Genomic DNA, 20,122 nt, shown 5'->3' with positions numbered 1-20,122 from the left:
CCCGCAGCCCGCGCTTTCTACCTGTGTGTCCCGGTTCTGCCTCCCTCTCTCCATGTACCAGGTTCCTGTTGTGGTTTAGTCGATTACTCATGTCCGACTCTTTTGTGACCCCACGGACTGGTAGCCCTCCAGGCTCCTCTATCCATGGAATTCCCCAGGCAAGAATACTGCAGTGAGTTGCCATTTTCTCCTCCAGGGGATCTTCCTGACACAGCGATCGAACCTGCATCTCTTGCGTCTCCTGCATCTGCTGAGCCACCAGGGAAGCCCGTACCAGAGTCTACCCCTTGTCAAACTCGGCTCACCGTTTACTCCCTTGGCAACCTCTATTTTGGCGATGCTGGAAGGAGCCCATCCTCCTTCCCTCTGAACGCCCTGGGCACGGGTTTGTGTCACCTGTACACGATTTCTCATTTACTTTTTTTATACTGTAATTATTTTGATCTCCGTAAGTTCCTTGCAGATAGGATCTCTAGCTATATCATCTCTCTGTTCCTGGTAGTTAACCTAGAACATTTTGGAAGGACAGTTGGAATGGCAGTAAGAGATGCTTATTGGAAATTTGTTTCCTACCGCTGTGACAAATTAACCATAAACTCGGTGACTTATTAAAAACAACACAGATTTATTATCTTCCGGTTCTGGAGGTCAGGCCTCCAAAGTAGTGTCACTGGGCTGCAGTCAGGAGGTCAGCACAGCTGGTTCCTGCTGGAGGCTCCAGGGAGAGTCCATTTCCCTGCCATTTCATCCTCTACAGGGCACCTGCAGTCCTTGGCTTGTGGCCCCTTCATTGCATCCTTCCAACCTTCTCTGACTTGGACACTTCTGCCTGCCCTTTGTAAAGAACTTTGTGATGATACTAGACTCATCCAAATAGCCCAGGGTAACCTCCTCATCTCAAGATCCTTAGCTTAATCATGCCTGCAAAGCCCCCATTACCACATAGACTTTCCCAGGCTCTAGGGAAGAGGTCCTGGTTATGTGCGGGGGTGATGAGGGGGATCATTCAGTCTACTGTCGCTGTTAAGTCACTAAGTCATGTCCGACTCTTTGTGACAGAAGGGATTGCAGCGCACCAGGCCTCCCCGTCCCTCGCCAACTCCCAGAGTTTGCGCAAACTCATGTCCATTGAATCGGTGATGTCATCCAACCATCTCACCCTCTGTTGCCCCCTTCTCCGTATTTATGATGTCAGTAACAATGGATAAGGAAGCCACACTTCCTGGCTCCCCGCTGTGTTAATGCCTCCAGAAAAGTTGGAGGATCTCTTTCCTATGAGACGAGGCTACAGGAGTCAGACTCCCAGGAATGCATTGTTTATAAAGTTCCCAGACTTTGGTTCTGAAAAGCTGGCCCCAAAAGACATAAATCACTGGATTCAGGCAGCTGTTGACGAAAGCAAAGAAGTTGGCACACTGCAGGCCCAGATCGATGAAATTCTCCCAGAAGCAGCCTCTGACAGCCCTCACCTGGAACAGAAATTCCAGGAAGGCAAAGAAGTGGTAGGGTGCCCAGCAGAGCAGGAAGGCAGACACGAGGGTGAGGATCAGGGCGGTGGTCCTACCATCATCCCTGGGCCCTCCACACCTCGTCCTGCTGATCTCCCGCCTCCCCCGCAGGGCTGCCAAGATGCGATAGTTGAAGAAAACGATTGCAGCCAAGGGGAGGAGAAAACTCAGCAGGGTTAACTCCACCATCCTTGCAAAGGGCCAGGCGTCGTGGGGGTACCGCAGCACACAGGCGGAGACATTCAACTCCGGCACAGCCTTGATGGAGCGCAGCAGGAACGTGGGGAGACTCAGGAGGGCCCCCACGGCCCAGATGAGCAGACAGGTGCCCTGGGCCCACAGCCGCCGCCGCCGCCTCCGGCTGGCCATGGGATACACCAGTGCACAGTAGCGGTCCTGGCTGATGGCCACGACCAGGAAGATGCTGATGAAGAGGTTGGCCTTGATGACGCCGTTGACCAGGCGGCAAAGGAGCACTCCGAAAGGCCAGTTGAATTCATTCCGGATGTTCTCCGCCCAGAAGGGCAAGCCCAAGACGAACACAAGGTCAGAAGCCGCCAGGTTGGCCAGGTAGATTTCAGCCGCGTTCAGACGCCGTCGGGCCACGAGGAAGACGGATAGCACGAAGAGGTTCCCCAGCAGCCCGCAGAGGCAGATGGAGAGGATGCAGGTGGGCAACACTCGGTGCAGCAGGGCCCAGGCTTCCCAAGCTTCGTCACAGGACGTGGCGTTCAGGGACAGGGGCTGGCTCTGGTTGGGAGTCTGGAGCTCCAGGAGGGCCCAGGACGCCATTCACGGTGACCTGCGAGGAACAGTACGCAGAGCATCACGCAGGAGGCAGCCTACTCTAATCCGCAACCTATCCAGCCTGCCTCCGGTTTTGGAAAATGAAGTTTTATAGGCACATGGCCACACCCAATCATTTACATTTTGTGTTACACTAGCAGAAGTTTTGTAAATTAATTAATTTATTTTAATTGGAGGCTAATTACTTTACAATATTGTAGTGGTTTTTGCCATACATTGACATGAATCAGCCATGGGTGTGCAGAGTTGAGTGGCTGCCACAGTGGCCATTTGGCCTGCAAATATTAATCATCCATTCCCTTAGAGCTTTGCTAGTGACTCAGATGGTAAAGAATCCACCTGCAATGCAGGAGACCAGGGTTTGAGCCCTGGGTCAGGAAGATCCCCTGGAGGAGGGAATGGCTATCCACTCCAGTATTCTTACCTGGAGAATTCCATGGACAGAGGAGCCTGGTGGGCTATAGCTCATGGAGTCTCAGAGAGTCGGGCAAGACTGAGCAACTACTGACTAACACTTTCACTTTTCCCTTAGAGAAAAAGCTTGCCAACTCTGAGTATAAAGGAAAAGACGACCAAGGCTTTGAGCCCCAAGTTCAAATCCTGACACAACCATGTGTTGTGGGCCACTTAGACCCCCTGAGTTTTATTTTCCTTTTTGAAAATTGGAGCTAATTGTATCCTTCTTGTGGGATTATGTCAAGAACTGTATCTATGGAATACCTGACCTGATCGCCTGGCTTAGAGGAAGCACTCAGTGGAAGGGGAGGATGAGTCTTATTTACAACCATGCTATTATGATTAGCAGCGCAACAAATATTTAATGAGCACCTACGTTGTGCCAGTACTTTGCCAGGCACTGGAGATACAGGGCCCAGCCCCCTGAAAGTGCTCACCATCTAAGTAGACAGGAGACAGTGGCTGATGGCTGAAGACAGAATGAAGCAAGGGAGAAACCTGGCCAGTGGAGATACTGGTCCACTGGAATTGGAACCAGTAGGATGGAGAGGGTGGAGTCCATAGTAGAAGGTGTGGAGTTTCTGGGGCTTCACACCTAAAAACCCTCCCCCCGTTTGGATGAGCTAACATATGCATAGCGCTTCAAATGGTCTCCGGCTCTCCGTAGGCACTTGCTACCTGTTAACTGTTGTTATCATCTTGCTTATCCTTAGTGATGCTTGAGAGATCTTCAGCTGGGCACAACTCACAGTATCCAACACAAGATACCGCCTAAGACAGCTCATCTCCAGAGAGTCTATTTGGCTCTGCAGACTTAGGTGATCGCTTTGTGACGCTGAGCCTGACTTTCCTCATCCGACCTTCTCGCTGTGACACTGAAAGCCGCATGCTGCGCCATTCACATTGGGTCAAAACCACGGGTCCCTCCATTCGTTCATCCACTGGACAAGTATGTACTGAGCACCCACTACATGCCAGGCACAATTCTAGGCATTTGGGACGAGCAGTAACAAACAGCCAACCCGCCCTGCCCTCAAGATGTTTCTAGCCTCATGGGAGGAGAGAGGCAGTGACAGGAAGCTCAGTGAATAAACTCGTTAGCCCGGGAGGGGCAGCCGTGGAGGCGATGAGCCGTGGCCAGGCTTTAGACATATTCCGAGGGTAGGGCCACCACGATTTTCCAATTGAGTATGTGTCATGAGAAAGGAGGGGTTGCATGATGCCTAGATTTTGGGCCTGAGAACCTGGAAATGGCAAATAGATGGGGAAACAGTGGAAACAGTGGCTGAATTTATTTTCTTGGGCTCCCAAATCACTGTAGATGGTGACTGCAGCCATGAAATTAAAAGATGCTAACCCCTTGGAAGGAAAGTTATGACCAAGCTAAACAGCATATTAAAAAGCAGAGACATTACTTTGACAACAAAGGTCCATCTAGTCAAGGCTATGGTTTTTCCAGTGATCATGTATGGATGTGAGAGTTGGACTATAAAGAAAGCTGAGCGCCGAAGAACTGATGCTTTTGAACTGTGGTGTTGTAAAAGACTCTTGAGAGTCCCTTGGACTGCAAGGAGATCCAACCAGTCCATCCTAAAGGAGATCAGTCCTGGGTGTTCATTGGAAGAACTGATGTTGAAGCTGAAACTCCAATACTTTGGCCAGCTGATGCAAAGAGCTGACTCATTTGAAAAGACCATGATGCTGGGAAAGATTGAGAGCAGGAGGAGAAGGGGACGACAGAGGATGAGGTGGTTGGATGGCATCACTGACTCAATGGACATGGGTTTGGGTAAACTCCAGGAGTTGGTGATGGACAGGGAGTCCTGGCATGCTACAGTCCATGGGGTTGCAAAGAGTTGGACACAACTGAGTGACTGAACTGAACTGAACTGAACCTGGAAATATGAAATTGCCATCAACTGAGCTGGAGATGATGGAGTGGAGACAGGGCAAGTTTTTTGGGGGAACGGTCAGGACTTGACCTTTGGACATGTGCGGCTGAGCTGTCTGTTGGACATCAGGTGGGGATGTCAAGGTAGTAAGCTACACAAGATTGGTGTCAAGAGACCAAGTTTGAGAGACTGATACATCCTCATCCTTGGGAAGTGGTTTTTTTGTTTTTGTTTTTAATATTTATTGTATTATTTGGATTCACTGAGTCTTAGCTGTGGCACGAGGGATCTTCGATCTTAGTTATGGCATGCAAACTCTTAACTGTGGCTTGGAAGATCTAGTTCCCTGACCAGGGATCAAAATCAAACCCCCTCAAACTCAAAGACTAGGAGCTCAGAGTCAGCCACTGGGCCAGCGGGGAAGTCCCCATCATTAGGAGTTGTAATCACATGGATGGTATTTGGTATTTAAAGCCACAGGACTGGGTGAAATCACCAAGGGAGAGTGTAGGCAGAGAAGAGAACCAGCTGCTACGCTGCCAGCTGACCCATCAGCAGAGGACACAGGAAGTGAGGGGTTAGGAGGCGGCTTAAAGAGTTCTGACCTAGAGCATAAAGAATAATAGGAATGCTCTTATTTCATCATTGATTTCAGGGCATAAATCCATAGCAAAATATTTATTTTGTTATTTGGTGATACTTTTCAATTTAGCAATAAGCCCTTCTGGCAGCAATGAGCAAAAAAAGTTTAATGACAGTTTAAGCCCTGAACTTCTGTCTCTGGGAAATTGATGATGAATATGTAACTTGCACGAAGTATTGATGCTTACATCACAAAGGGGGCCTTTAGCGATTTTTCTGACCGCAAGGAAACCCAACACAAAGCTGCTACTTCAGAAACTGTTATTTTTCAAAGATCAGCCCGAAAACATCAATTTCACTTTATCACTGCAGAAGATACTGTCATAGGTCACCCTGGAAGGATGACTTTTCACTTAGAGCAGACAAGTATTCTTTAAGTCAGCTCATTTTCAGCATCATGTTATCTTGGACCCACACGACAATAGAAGTGAAAGCTGATTAGTGAGAAAGTTCCGTAAGAAATCCACAGGCAGTGAAGCGGAGCCAGTTTGATAACTGTCTTCCAACAGAAAAATGAGTCAATTTCAATCACGATTCAATTTTTTAATCCAGTTCATGGAATCAAAGCCAAAACTTATGAAAGTTCACCCTGGCAAAGTGAAACAATGGACATTTTGTGAATGCTATTCTAAATTCAGTTTAAATTGTTCACGTTGGGAAGAAAGTTGTGTTTTTCTGATGATCACACACATTTTGGTGGGGCCCAGTGTCACAGAGACAACAATACTCTTGCTAAAATAAGAGACCAGTGAAGCAGAAATGTACTTCCAACAAGTTGCAGTGCAGACCCAATGTGTAATTGCATGTAAGTTTCATTAAGTGTGTGTACATGCTCAGTTGCTCAGTCGTGTGAGATTTTGTGACCCAATGGATTATAACCTGGCAGGCTCCTCTGTCCATGGAATTTTCCAAGCGAGAATACTGGAGTGGGTTGGCATTTCCTCCTTCAGGAGATCTTCCCAACCCAGAGATCGAACCTGCATCTCTCACATCTCCTGCATTAGCAGGTGGATTCTTCTGCGCCACCGGGAAGGCCCCAAATTTCATTATAGTTGACAAGATTTACAAAGTTTTGCAGTGTTAAGTTTCGTAGTTCAGACTTACTGAACTGCAAACTTTTGTGATGAAGTTGATGAGGAATTAAAAACAACTTTAGCATGTATTTTCTTTCTCTGCTGTCCTTCATCAATCAATTTTAGAAGATGTGGACTCTAAGTGCCCTAAAATGTTATTAAACTATTTGTTATAGCAGAGTTGAGAATTTTTGCTGAATTTGTTCTAAATCAGTGAGGAATGGAGCACCAAACAACAGCTTCTAGAGCTTTTAGCAGAGCATAGTTATTGAAAATAAAGCTTTATGCAGAAAATAATTGAAATTTATAGCCAAAGGAGGAAAGGAGAAAATGATCAAACTAAGTGAGGAGAGGTCAAATGACACAGAAAATTTAATTTTTGAGTTATATAATGAGCTTTGGAATATCTCAGTTTGTGGGAAGAATTTTTCAATTGGAGAAGTTCATATTCTGTACAAAAATGAGATGAAATAAGAAAGCCCATAATTTTCTGTATCTGAATTTGACAAAGCGTTCAAAACTTTTAAGTAGCTACAACTTATTTGAAGAGTCTAATGTGCTAAAAATATTTCTTGAAGGAGCTCAAATTAAGGCAAAAAGACAGCACCTGTGAAAATATCTGGGTTGAAATATTTACATAATTCCATATGCAAAGTATCAGACTTGAGAATAGCCTCTGCTTGGCAGAATTTATTCAGAATTTGTCAGATACCTCAACACCTGCAGAGAGACCATCTTCATTAAATGTATTCTGGCCCAAGAGAAGAGACAATTGAAGGTGCTTAATTTCAATTTATTAACCATAAAATTTGAAGAAATAATTCAGGCAATTATATGGGACCATTCAAAATAATAGGACCATACTGAAAGAAAAACACATTCTTCTGAAAATGCCAGTGACGTATGAGAGTCAGGTACAAGCCTAAGAAACTGATTGTAGCACATGGATATGTACCCAAACTAATTATCTTGCTTAAAATATTTTGTAATGTTTAACATAAAGAAAATGTTTCATTTTGCTATTATATTTATGTATGTATTTAGATTTCAGGGGGAAAAACATTTACTAGAACTACTTTATAACTCCATCAATATAATATTTACAAGCAATTTGTTGGTGTGTGTGTATATATGCATATACATTCATACATACATAGTTAAATACATAATTTTTTTGAAAATAGGTGTTTTTTTTCTTTTTAAATGTGGCTGTGCCAAGTCTCAGCTGTGGCATCTGGGATCCAGTTCCCCGGCCAGAGATTGAACCTGGGATGTCTGCATTGAAAGCGTGAAGTCTTAGCCACTGGATCACCAGGAAAGTCCCTGAAGATAGTTTTCAATTAGAACTACTTTATAACTGGCTTCTCTGGTGCCTCAGGTGGTAAAGAACCCACTTGCAATGTAGGAGATGTGGGCTCAGTCCCGGGTCGGGAAGATCCCCTGGAGGAGGGCATGGCTACTCACTCCAGTATTCTTGCCTGGAGAATCCCATGGACAGAGGAGCCTGGTGGGCTACAGTCCATAGGGTCACATGGAGTCAGACACAACTGAAGCTACTGAGCACGCACGCAAGCACTTTATAGCTATATTAATATAATATAACATTCACTGATGGATGCATATATACATACACATACACGACTGGAGTGACAAGCATGCATGCACATATATATTGCATTGGCCAAAAAGTTTTGAGTTTTTCGGTAACCTGAAAGAACTTTCTGACCGACCCAATGTAATTAAATATGCGTATTTTTTGAAAATAGCTTTTGATTGAACTGCTTTATAACTCCATCAATATAATACAATCATTGGAAGTGTTTTATAGCGATGTGCTATTGTAGCCACAGGAAAGCAACACACCCAGGAAACCTGACTTCTCAGGAATGTGGTGAGCACAGGCTCCCACCTCCAGCCCCCTTGTACTACACACACGGGTGGGAGCTGCCTCCTAAAACCGCCACTGGGTGTCATGCCATTCCTCCCTGTGTGCTTCTCTGTGCATGCTGAGGAAGCTCTATGTGCTATGGAAAGCCCGCATATCACCTCATCCCCAGTCTCCTCAGACACTGGGGTGCAGAGTGAGCCCCCGGCACCTGACCTGACCCTTCACTGGCAGCCACACCAGTATCTGCGGGCTGTGCGGGGCTTTAGGTAGCCCAATCCTGACAACTTGCCTGGGAGGAGGACGGATGTCTTTGTGCCCATTGTACAGATGAGCAAATAGAGGTAAAGAGAAGTGACTTGCCCACGTTCACCCAGTGATGGGAGCCAGTCTGTTTTATGCACGGCTCTTCTTCCAGGCTCAGCTCAGAGTTCAGGCCTCTTTCACCCAGTGTGCTGTGACCATAAAGAGAACACACCTGGGGTCAGGGAGCCTGGGCTTAGGTCCTGGCGCCCCCAAGCTGTGATTTAGGGCAAGCCAGGTAACTTCTCTGAGCCTCAGTTTGTTCATCTGTAGAATGGGAGTAACAGCAATTATTACGAAGCGTCATGGTGAGGATTGAATGAGATCCAGCTTGTAGAATCCCCTTGCAGGCTGCAAAGCATCCAATACGAGGCTTGAATAGTGATAAACCGCACAACAATAATCACAGCGATGAGTACAGTAGCAATAACAGCACTACTAATGATGATGATAAGTACCCTGGTCCGTCCAGTGTAAGCAGCCTCTCCTTCACGTGGGCTACTCTGCTGTTGGAACACTAGGTTAGAAAGTATCAAAAGAGCCCCTTTCTGCTTTTTGAGAGCTGTGGACCAGTTCAAGGGTTAGCTGGCACCCAGCACACTAGGAAACTAAGCAACTTAATTTGGAAAGCTGAGCTCCAGGAGGCCTGGCTTCTTGGCAGCAGGATTCTCATTTGTCTCCAGCCTCAAAGTCTTCACCCCCGAGAGGTTTAAGAAGGAGCTGGAAGGAGCGAAGAGGTTTGTTGTGGGCACTGAGAGAACCCCCTGATCGCTCTGCTTAGCTTCTCTCTCCTTCCTCCTCCAGGTCACCTTGAACATGTGAGACAGGAGGCTCAGTCCCCTCTGAAGTGTGGGACAGGGCAGGAAAGGGTGGCCTTGGGGAGCAGTGCATGGGGCCTGGCTCCTGTGTGCTCCTCAGGGACTACAGGGTAGCAAGAAGCAGGAGCTGCCCAGGCACCGCCAGACCAAAGCTGGGGCCAAACCCCAGGGATGTGGGGTTGGCAGAACAACAGTCCCCAAAGATGTTCATGTCCTGGTCCTTGGGACCTGCAGATATGTCCCCTACATGGAGGAAGGGACCTTGCAGATGGGATTAAGAACCTTGAGATGGCGAGAAGATGCTGGATTTTGGAGGTGGGCTTGATGTCATCACAGATGAAAGTGGTTCCATTTATAAGTGAAACAGGGAGGTGGGGGAGGGGGTCAGAGTCAGAAAGAGATTAGAAGATGCTATGAAGATGGAGAAGGGGCCACTGGCTAAGGAACACAGGCGGCCTCTAGAAGCTGGAAAAAGCCTCCAGAGGGAGCCCAGCTCTGCCAACACCTTGACTTGAGTTCATCACAGCTGACTTTAAAGTTCTGACCTCCAGAACGGTAAGATAATTTTGTGCTGTTTCAAGGCACTCTGCGTGCGTGCTCAGTTGCTTTAGTCATGTCCGACTCTTTGCGATCCCCTGGACTGTAGCCCACCAGGCTCCTCTGTCCATAGGATTCTCCAGGCTAGAATGCTGGAGTGGGTTGCCATGCCCTTCTCCAGGGAGTCTTCCTGACCCAGGGATCGAACCGGCGCCTCTTATGTCTCTTGCCATTGGCAGGCACGCTCTTTACCACTGGCGCCCCCTGAGTTTGTGCTAATTTGTTCCAACCCCATTTGGATACTAATACATGGGGCAAGGCCTCACCCTGCCCAGGAAACCAGGGGTTGTCACCTGCGCCGCCTGCAGAGACCTCTTACTTCAGCCCGAGTCTGGCTGGTTCAGCAGACAACCCCCTCCATCCCAGGGGACCTGGCTGTGTCTGTGGCTGCGGCAGCCACAGCATGAGTCTGCTCAAGCCGAGCTTATTTTCAGGAGGTCTTTACCAGCTGCTGCTCATGTTTATGTAAAGTTGGCCAGAGAGCAGAAATCTTTTGTTTGCTCCGAGTTTTAGCTCTGATATTTGCCTGGTACATAGTATGTGGTCAGAATCCAGCAGCTATTGATATTATTAGTCATATTTGATCCTATTTGAAAAACTCACAAGTGATACTGGGCAAGGATGTTAGAAATGACTTATTCTGTAATTTCCATCTGGTATTTTCTGAGTTCCCCACATGAAAACATCGGCATGTGCTGCTTCTTTAACAAAATAGCCTTCTTCAAATTAATCCCAGTTTCAACAGTGAGGTGACGATAAAGGCATTTGAAATACAGACACAGATATTAAAGGATGTCAACCCAGTGGCATCATAAGACACTGTTTTTTTTATTTTGAATTTCTCTTTAATTTTCGTCTATTAATTCAGCAAGAAGCAGTTTTGAAAAATAACATCATAGCACATCACTTAGCAAAACTATTCCTCAGTTTCATGCATTTTTCTCTTCCATTTCCTTTTGATTTCCTCAAACGTTTATGTTAAGGGAAAATGGACTAGAATCAAAACTTCAAAAAATTGTTCAATTTTTTTTTACATGATGTAATCCTTATCTTTGAATATCTATATAACATTAGACTCATATTTTCAAAGGACAATTTTCATAAAAAATAAAAGTTTAAATATTTTATGAATAGTAAACAGATACTTAATATTCATTATATTTTCCTTTTTAGAATTTTCAAGAAGGCTTCATCTAATTTAAAAAATCATAAAACCTTGATCATGTTCCACCACAAATGGCCAGATAACACAATTTCTCTTAGTAGAGGAGTAGGTTTATTTTGTCTAATATTTTATAACATTGTAAAATCCTTATATGTTTGTTTCTGGCTATCACCATTTTAACAAAGTAACCAACACACAACATTTCTTATAAAGTTGAACATGTGAAGTTATCTCCCTTCCCTCCCATATTTACCTGACATAAAATACGTTGTTCAATATAAGATGCTGTTTTCAATCCACAAATAACCCAACCAGCTATTAGTGTTACGAAATTTTGTAAGTGATCCTTGGAGACCAATTTGACTTTTATACTCAGAATTCGTAGACTGTAACTGGTCAGAGTCCACTCGGGGCTCTGACGGCTGTATTCAGCCTCTACATATTTCACGTGAGTTTGCAGTAAAGAGCTGCTGGAAATAATCTCCTATTTCAAACGTCCTTTCTCCTCTCTTCTGGAAAAGCAGCTAAAACCCAAAGGAGGCATGGGATACAGGTCTCTTAAATTGATTTAAAATTATGTTTAAAAAATACATCCAAAGAAAGTTGAAAACTCTGCCAGTATAAGCTGTAAAATGAAACGTTCTTCTGAGGTATGGATCTTCTATTTTACTTTTGTAAGAGAGAGGAAAAAAAGATGCTCATTTACTTACTCAGGCAAAATGAAAGGTATCACAACTTCAGCTGGGCTTTCTGATGGTGAGAGCTGTCTTTGGAGATGTTTTCTGTTCTGGGAACCACCGTGGAAGCGTCGTGGCCTTAAATTACATAACCCCCGCTCTGATGATGATGTCATTGGCTGGACTGCTGAAAAAATGAGTCTTTCAGATGGAGGAAGCAAACTGGGATTTTGAAATGAAAACTGCTTTGCACTTAGGGGCTGGCAAGCGATTACTCAGCTACCATCTCCATCTCTACTTTGGCAACATCTGGAAAGGCCTGCAATCCTGCCCAAGAATGGTATAGTGGTCAACCCACCCTGGAAACGTATTTTGGCGTCACTGAGCCCCACAAGCCTCGCCGGGCATTGATGGACACTGAGTGATGACTTGGTCTGCTCACACTGGGGACCTGAATGCCTGGGGTTCTGCAGCAAATTTCCTGGGAGCTGACTTGAATGCCTCCTTTTGAATTTTAATCATGAAAGGTGTGTTGCCAAGAATCCATCACTGTGGACCCCATTAAGCAAACAGCGAGCCACAGAAAGCTTGACTCATGCGGCATGCAGAGCTGAGTAAGATCAGATGCACTTTCCCTAATCCCCCCGGCAGTTCTGAAATCCGTTTTTGATGTACATCTGCAGATGCCAAGTTGAACCATTCAGGACCTCATGTTCAGACAGAAATTTCAGGCTTTCTTTGAGAGTCAGACCTCAAGAGCCTTGGGCCAAATGCCAAATACTTTTTATTTTAGCTCCTAAAAATGAAGGTGCTCTTAAGCTCCCTCCCTGACGGCAGGAGAATGCCTCCACACCAGGGCTTGATTCCCGCTTTGGGGGAGTGACCCCCAAATCTCAGGCCCTAGTGCTCCCCAAACCCCAGTCCTGCCTCTCGGATGCTCTGCTTGTGTTTCTTGACCTGACCGTGAACCTGGAGTGTCTGGAGCAGAAAACATCCCCTTTGTCTTCAGAATCTGGCCTTTTCACCGTGTCTCCATTTTCCGATAATGACATCTCAGTGGGGACAAACTGCACTCGTGAACTTGCCAGCGGTTTGCCCACATTGCTGGACGTCTTAAACTTGTGGAGGCAGGTTTTGTGGGTTTTTTTTTTTAAGGAACACTCCGTGAAGCAGATGTGTATTTTTGGGAGGAAGCTGGAATCTATCTCTGGGGAAGGACCTTTCGTGTCAGGAAAGATTTGAGACTGTAAAGTCCCGAGGATGCCTGCCATCATTTTGGGGTAGATTTTGACCAGAGAAAGTTCCAGAATCCTAGTGCTTCCTGATTAGTAACATAAATCGGGGTCTCACCTGCCAGCCCTCCCAGCCACAGAGGGCGGTTAGTTTTTTCTCCCTTTGCTATGCATTTAGGCAGGACTGTTTCTGAGAAGCATCTGGTCTCAGGAGATGTCCACCTGCTCCAGCACAGGGGTACCCACAAGAGAAGATGACACCAGTCCTGCCCGGAGGTGAGGCTCGCAGGCCCTGACGTGGCTTCATCTCATGCCGAGGATGGACTGTGGGAAGTGGCGCGTGTGTGGCAGGGCCACATGGCCGGGACTCTCAGTGTGTCACAGGCACTAGAGAGGGCCGAGTAAGCGGCCCTGTGGCCCCGAGGCCTTGGGGGCCTCACCCCATGTGTGTGATGAAAAGTTTTCTAAAAAAAAAAAAAAAATGGATGCCCCCACTGTCAACTTGCTTGCAATGCAGAAAGGGAAGTGGATTTCCGGGGAAGACAGGATTTCCTTCTGCCTCTGGGGCTGTGGGGTGTGGGAGCCTGAATTCTGAGGACAGGATGCAGGAACCCCACCTGCAGGAAGGGACCGCGGACTGCTGGAACGTGGAGAATGTGGGAGGAGACTGACAGTGGCGTGGCAGGGCCTGGTGTGAGCCACTCGGGGTGAAAGTCCCCTGGGTACTGGGACCTTGGGGGTATCGGTGTAGGCATTTACAAAAGCAACAGATAGAAGTCACAAATACTAGCTGACACGGCTGACATGGAGACATCTTCACAGATATCCAAGATAAGTATAGGTAACCCATCCCTTAAAGGTCATAAAATGAATGTACACCCACGTTTACTAAAAAATAATTCGCCCCCATTTCATAAACCACAGAAATCACAATCCTCTGATCATTATATCAGAAGAGTAAAGAATGCTTCAGAATTCCTGTAGTCTGTATTCTGATCGAGAATCACGCAGTGGATTGTGAAAGGCTTTGTTCAGACTGTTTGTGAACTTAATACACATTAATTAATAAAACTGACTTGTAATGTGCTCAGTCGTGTCCGACTCTGTGACCCCATGGACTGTAGCCTGCCAGGCTCCTCTGTCCGTGGGATTCTCCAGGCAAGAATACTGGAGTGGGTTGCCATGCCCTTCTCCAGGGGATCTTCCTGACCCGGGGATGGAATTCACATCTCTAGCGTCTCCTGCGTTGGCACGTGGGTTCTTTACCACTGATGCCACCTGGGAAGCCCCTAAAATTATTTTAACAGGTTTAAAGCGATTATTGTAACCAATTTAAAGTGATTTATTACAATAAGGGATTTCCCTGGTGGTCCAGTGACCACCAGTGGTTAAGAACCTGCCTTCCAATGCAGGGTTTGCAGGTCTGATCCTTGGGAGGGAAACCAAGATCCCACATGCTGCAGAGCAACTAAACCCACAGGCTGCAGCTGAGACCCAATGCAACCAATAAATTAAAAAAAAAAAAATTTAAGTCATTACAACAGATACCATCTTAAGGCACAAAGAGGAGGCCAGTGGAAGACCCAGGGCTGCAGTCCACAAACAGAGGGTAGCCCAGCCAGCTGGATGGTCAGATGACCTTCCCTGGGATTGTCCTTAATGCTAACACGGAGGGACCCCAGGTAGGTACAGTGAGCTCAGAAGACGCTCAAAGCAGATTCAAGGAAAGGATGAGCTGGAGTTCGAGGTTGGGGACACACAGGTCATGTTCCCACCGTGACATTCAATGTCACTTTCCAGCTCTTCAGCACCTAAACCTTGGAGTCACTGGTCTCTTCTCCTTTCTAGTCACATCCAGCAGCTTCTTCAAGGTCAAAGACTGGTATATTTCACCCAGCACATCTCTACGAATGACAACTATATGCTAAGCATCTGGGGTGGGGGTCCCCACTCAGGCCTTACAACATCTGGCGTCTCTCTGACTGTTTCCACTGCAGATAAAGAAAGGAAAACACCACGGCGCAACTTCCCGCCAGGATGGCAGTGCTCTCATTTCTGTCCAGCTAGTGCGCTTCACCCCTGCCCGAGCATTTCTTCCCATCTGAGTTTTAAACACTCCTGCAATGAATAATTCTGCAGCAAAGAACCCCAAACCAATCTCCTTGCTTTCTGAGTTTTCTCCTTTCAGTCTATCCTTGGGCGAGATGAATATTCCAGAAGCACTTAGATTTTGTCACTTCACCGGCCCGACTGTTTGGAATGCACAGGCTCCTTGTTGGTCCTGCTATTTCGCCTGGAGCCAGCCTCGACCTGGGTCTTGTTCCAGCTGACAGGGGTGTCCCATGGACCTAATACATCTGGACTCGCCTACCTGTGAGCATTCGCTAGAAATCACGTCCCAGTCCTCTGTCTCTGCTTCAAGTCCATCCGTCATTCAAATCCCACTCTAACCTTTGCTCCTCTGTGAGCACAGGTCTGGTCGCGTTCCCTCCTGTTCTGCAAACACTTGGGGAGCAGCTCCCTGGGGCCAGGTGCAAGCTGGGAGCCAGAGGCAGAGAGGATGGCTCAGTGTCCACCCTGGGTTGTTCACGGTCACATGGACAAGGCAGGTGTGCAAAAGACACTCACAGCCAAGTGTGGCAAGCGTCATGGTTGGAGAGAACCCAACTGTAGCACCGGGGGTGGGAGGGCAGGAGGGGTGGGGTCATAGTAAGGGGTCATGATGTCAGGAGGATGAAAATAAAATCCTCCATGTAGGTTTACCAAAGCCCAAAGACCCAGAAATCTACTGGAGACACAGCTGCCCACCTGTGTGTCCTGGGCATTCAGACAGCCACCGGCGCTGCCCTGGCCTGCGTTCAGGGCCATTTAGAAGCCAAGGGCTCTGGACACCGGTCACCCTGCAGAGAAACTCTGCCAGGACAGGGGTGCCGTGGACCAGGAATGTTTAAGAAAATTCACGGAAAACTCTCCCTCCCCACGTCGGCCTTACTCGAGGAGATCAGGTTCTCTTAACTGGGCAGTGGGCCCACCGGACCCTCCTCTTAGGGAAGCTGGGAGGATCCCGGGAGCTAACACAGCCCAGGCCTGGCACGTGCTGACATTCAGGAAGCCTCCCAGGACAGCACTCGGAAGGGGCCTGGCCGGAGAGCGCCGGCTATGCTCCCGTGTGTTGGAAAGCCGAAGTCGGACCATGGTGTGTCCTGTCTCAGGCCCAGGAGGACATGAAGACTTGATAGAGGTCCTCAAGGCCACGGGGGCCCGCCCCCTGCTGCATTTCTGGGCGTCCCTCTCACTGCCTCTGCCTGCTCCCTGGCATCCTTGCTCTGTTTACTTTTTTTTAAGAGGACTATTTCTTAAAGTCTTTATATGAACTTGATACAATATTGCTTCTCTCTTTTTTTTTCTTTTGGCCAGGAGGCATATGAGATCTTAGCTCTCCAACCAGCGATGGAACCCACACCCCCTGCATTGGAAGCCTGGGAAGTTCTTTCCTCACTCTGTCTTGAATAAGCCACTTTGTCTCCTGCCTCAGGACCTTTGCACTGGCCAGTCTCTCTGGCTGGAGTGCCCTTCTCATTGGGACCTGCACACTCACTCCCTCAGGTCTGTGTGGTCCTCACACACCCACCCTTATCAGAGAGCCCCTCCCTGAGATATCTCCCCTCCACTTGGCTGGCTTCACGGTTTGTTACAGTGGTTATCATCACCTGGTTAAATTCATCTGTTTATCTTTCACTTCCTCTTTCTCTCACCAGAATGTGAGCTGCATCCAGCAAAGGGTTTATTACTTTTGATTAAAGTCTTGTTCACAACTCCTATAACAGGGCTCATGTGCTTAACAAATATTTGCTGAATGACTTCAAAAACCTATTTATTGTGTTGGCCAGAAAATTCATTTGAGTTTTCTGCAACATCTCATGGAAAAACCCAAATAAACTTCTGGGATGATACAATATTTATATACAAGAATATCAACAGCTTGCCTCTATATCAACATATATGTTCCAAACTACGTGTGGGTGCCAGGTCCTTTGTGGGCACTGGAGAGACAGAGATGAACAAAGCCCTCACTGGTCCCATAAACAGCTCTTGGTCTGGCTGAGGACAAAGACAGACAGACACCTGGGGACCATCCTTTGTGGAATGCAAAGTGGCAACGAAGTGCCAAAATTCCATCTGAGTGTCAAGACTGAAAGGATTTAATTCTGCTCAACGACGAGCTGGGAAAATTCATGGCGGAGGGATATTTGAGCTGAGTTTTGAGAGAGGAATAGGAGTTTGGATGGCAGGCAAGCTGAGAAAAACACTGTAGATGAAAGGACCCACATGCATATCATAAATGCCCAGGTACACAGACGTATTTGTGGAAGACTCACTTGGAACTTGGAGTCAGAAAACCCAATTCTAACCCTTACCTCTGTTCTACCCCATTTATTTATTCTTTCTGTGAGATCTCAGAAGTCCTACCCTGGGGCAGGCCCTGTGCAGGTGGCCTTTAGGGAAGGGCTCTTGGTTTGAGCAGAGAAGGAAATTAAACAGTTTTAGAGGGACTTCCCTGGTAGTAGAGTAGATGCTTGCCAATGCAGGGTACACGGGTTCGAGGCCTGCTCTGGGAGGATCCCACATGCCTCAAAGCAGCTGGGCCCATGCGCCACAACTGTTGAGTCTGTGCTCCGCAGCCTGAGACCACGTGCTGCAGCTACTGAAGCCCGAGCGCCGAGGGCCCACGCTCCGCAACGGGAGAGGCCACTGCGAAGAGAGGCCTGCGCACCGCAGCCAGAGAGGGGTCCCTGCTCACTGCAACTAGCGAAAAGCCACACATGACCGCTAAGATCCAGCACAACCAAAACCAGATAAATAATACAAGAAAACAGTTTTAGATCTGAGAGAGTGGGTACAGAAAGGGAGGCTGTCCACTTGTCAGACTCCCAGAAGAGAACTGGAGGACCCAGACTGTCCTGGACACACTCTGACCCTCGCTTTCTTCACCTGAGAAGGTGCCCTGACTACTTTGAGAGCCGTCCTAAAGATCACACATGTGCGTGAAAACGGTCAATATCACATTATATAGATGTTCACAGGATAAGATGAATGCGTGTATGTTGATGTAGCGTTTCCCAGTTTTATGACTTTTCTCTGTGTAATCTTTGGGGAAGGGCCAGTCAACCTAGATGCCTAACTGATCCACATGCATTGCGAAAAATAGGGGCATGAAGTGTCAGGTTGGCCAAAGTTTAGGGAGGTTTTTCCATAAGATGTTCCCAAATGAACATTTTGGCCAAGCCAATACATTCCTTTTCCTTAAAAACCCTGGAGTAGGAAATGGCAACCCACTCCAGTATTCTTGCCTGGAAAATTTCATGGACAGAGTAGCCTGGTAGGCTAGAGTCCTCGGAGTTGCAAAGAGTGGGACATGACTAAGCACGCTTGCACATTCATTCCTTAAAAACCAGGAGTGCTCATATATTTTTAATGGAGACAGAGTTGATGTTGAGAGTGTTTATCTTTAACATAGATCATGTTGGTCCCCCTAACTGGGGATGCTTCTCTGTGCTGCAAAACTCTGTGTATAGGCGAACTGAATGCTAAAGAGAATTTTCACCTTTTCTGCAAGACTCAGGGTCATCCTTGACAGACCAGCAGACAGAGAAAACCACTTGTGATTGTAACTGTGGCAAGTTCTAGAAAGAAACAGCTCAGGATGTAGTGTTCCACAAAACAGAGAGGGTGTGAGGGTTCATACTGAGGGAGGTCAGGGAGGCAGAGGGAAAACTGGGAAAAGGAAGAGAAACCGATTGTAGAGTTGGAGGAGCTCAGGGTGGGCAGAGGGAACGGCATAAGCAAAGGTCCTGAGGCTGCAACAGCCTGATGTGCGTGAGGAGCTGAAGAAGCAAGCATAGAAAGTTGAACCGCTGGAGAGGAGGTGAACAGTGGCAGGGCCAGCCGAGACAGAGCCTGGCACAACAGCTGGTAGAGTTCAGAGTTTCCCAGGTCTATGGCATTGCAGGTCGCAGGAGGTCCGAGGGAGCAGGACCTGTGAAACTGAAAGGAAGGAAGACGGATTGGACAAAGGGAGAAGTGAGCTACAGGGAGTCTTAAGAGAAGCCTCCGCAGACCCGTGAAAATTCCTGGATGGGATGACCCTTCCGAGCTCTCTGAGTTGGGGCAGGAGGGCTGGGCTTCCCTCCTTCTCTCAGCCACTGGATGAAGGATTCCCCGGAAGATGGCATGATCTTGGGTGAAGAAGGGCTTTAACTGAGCAGCATCTCAGCAGCTGGAGTAGCAGCTCCTTCTTTCCTTAAGGAGTGTCAGGATGGCACATCCCCCAGAAACGAGAAGCCACCAAAGGGTTTTAAACATTTGGAAAGGTCACCCTAGCTCCTGTGTGGCTGGAAGGGTTTAAGGCTGGAAGAGGAACCAGAGTGAGGATGGATTTGAGATGCTGTTTGGAGGTAGAACCAGGAGAACCTGGTGAATGAGGAAGAGGGAAGCATCAAAGATTTTTCTAGGGGTAACTGGGTGGTACCACTTATGAAGATGGGGAAGATAAAGGCAGGAATGTGGTTCTTAGAAACAGAGTCAAAAAGCTGGTTTTGAACTTAAGTTGAAAGTGAAAGTGTCAGTGGCTCGGTCGTGTCTGACTCTTTGTGACCCCGTGGACTGCAGCTTGCCAGGCTTCCTTGTCCTTCACTATCTCCTTGAGTTTGCTCAAACTCATGCCATTGAGTCAGCAATGCCATCCAACCATCTCATCCTCCATCACCCCCTTCTCCTCCTGACCTCAATCTTTCCCAGCATCAGGGTCCTTTCCAATGAGTACATAAATAATAGCATCAGAATGGCTTAAACTTTGGAAGGGGAGCCCTACAGCTCTAGAAGAAAATGGGGGTCAGTACTGAGTGGAAGAGGAAGAATTTGGGCAACTAATGGGGAGGGGGAGGTGGGCATCAAAGGAGAGTTTCTCTTCTTCCGTGATGGATCTGAAGGGGGAGGGGTCTGACTACCCTGAAGGCCATTCAGTAGTCAAGATGTCAGCAGTCTCATTGTTTTATCTTCCTCTAAGG

The 20,122-nt window shown here is 47.3% G+C and overlaps 1 protein-coding gene across 1 annotated transcript; it reads right to left on the bottom strand.

Moving 5' to 3' along the window:
• Window positions 1-605: 605 nt before the first annotated feature.
• BDKRB1 (bradykinin receptor B1) lies at window positions 606-12,007 on the bottom strand. Its single transcript, XM_069559401.1, has 2 exons — window positions 11,857-12,007; window positions 606-2,310 (listed from the first exon to the last, which is right to left on the bottom strand). Exon 2 carries the CDS (start codon window positions 2,298-2,300, stop codon window positions 1,239-1,241), a length of 1,062 nt encoding a protein of 353 aa, XP_069415502.1. The 5' UTR covers window positions 2,301-2,310; window positions 11,857-12,007; the 3' UTR covers window positions 606-1,238.
• Window positions 12,008-20,122: the final 8,115 nt, after the last annotated feature.

The sequence above is a fragment of the Ovis canadensis genome, chromosome 18 (genome assembly GCF_042477335.2).
Source record: "Ovis canadensis isolate MfBH-ARS-UI-01 breed Bighorn chromosome 18, ARS-UI_OviCan_v2, whole genome shotgun sequence".
In the NCBI taxonomy this organism is placed as follows: Eukaryota; Metazoa; Chordata; class Mammalia; order Artiodactyla; family Bovidae; genus Ovis; species Ovis canadensis.
Note: the sequence above shows the minus strand (reverse complement) of the source record. Positions and strands in the feature narration are given on the sequence as shown.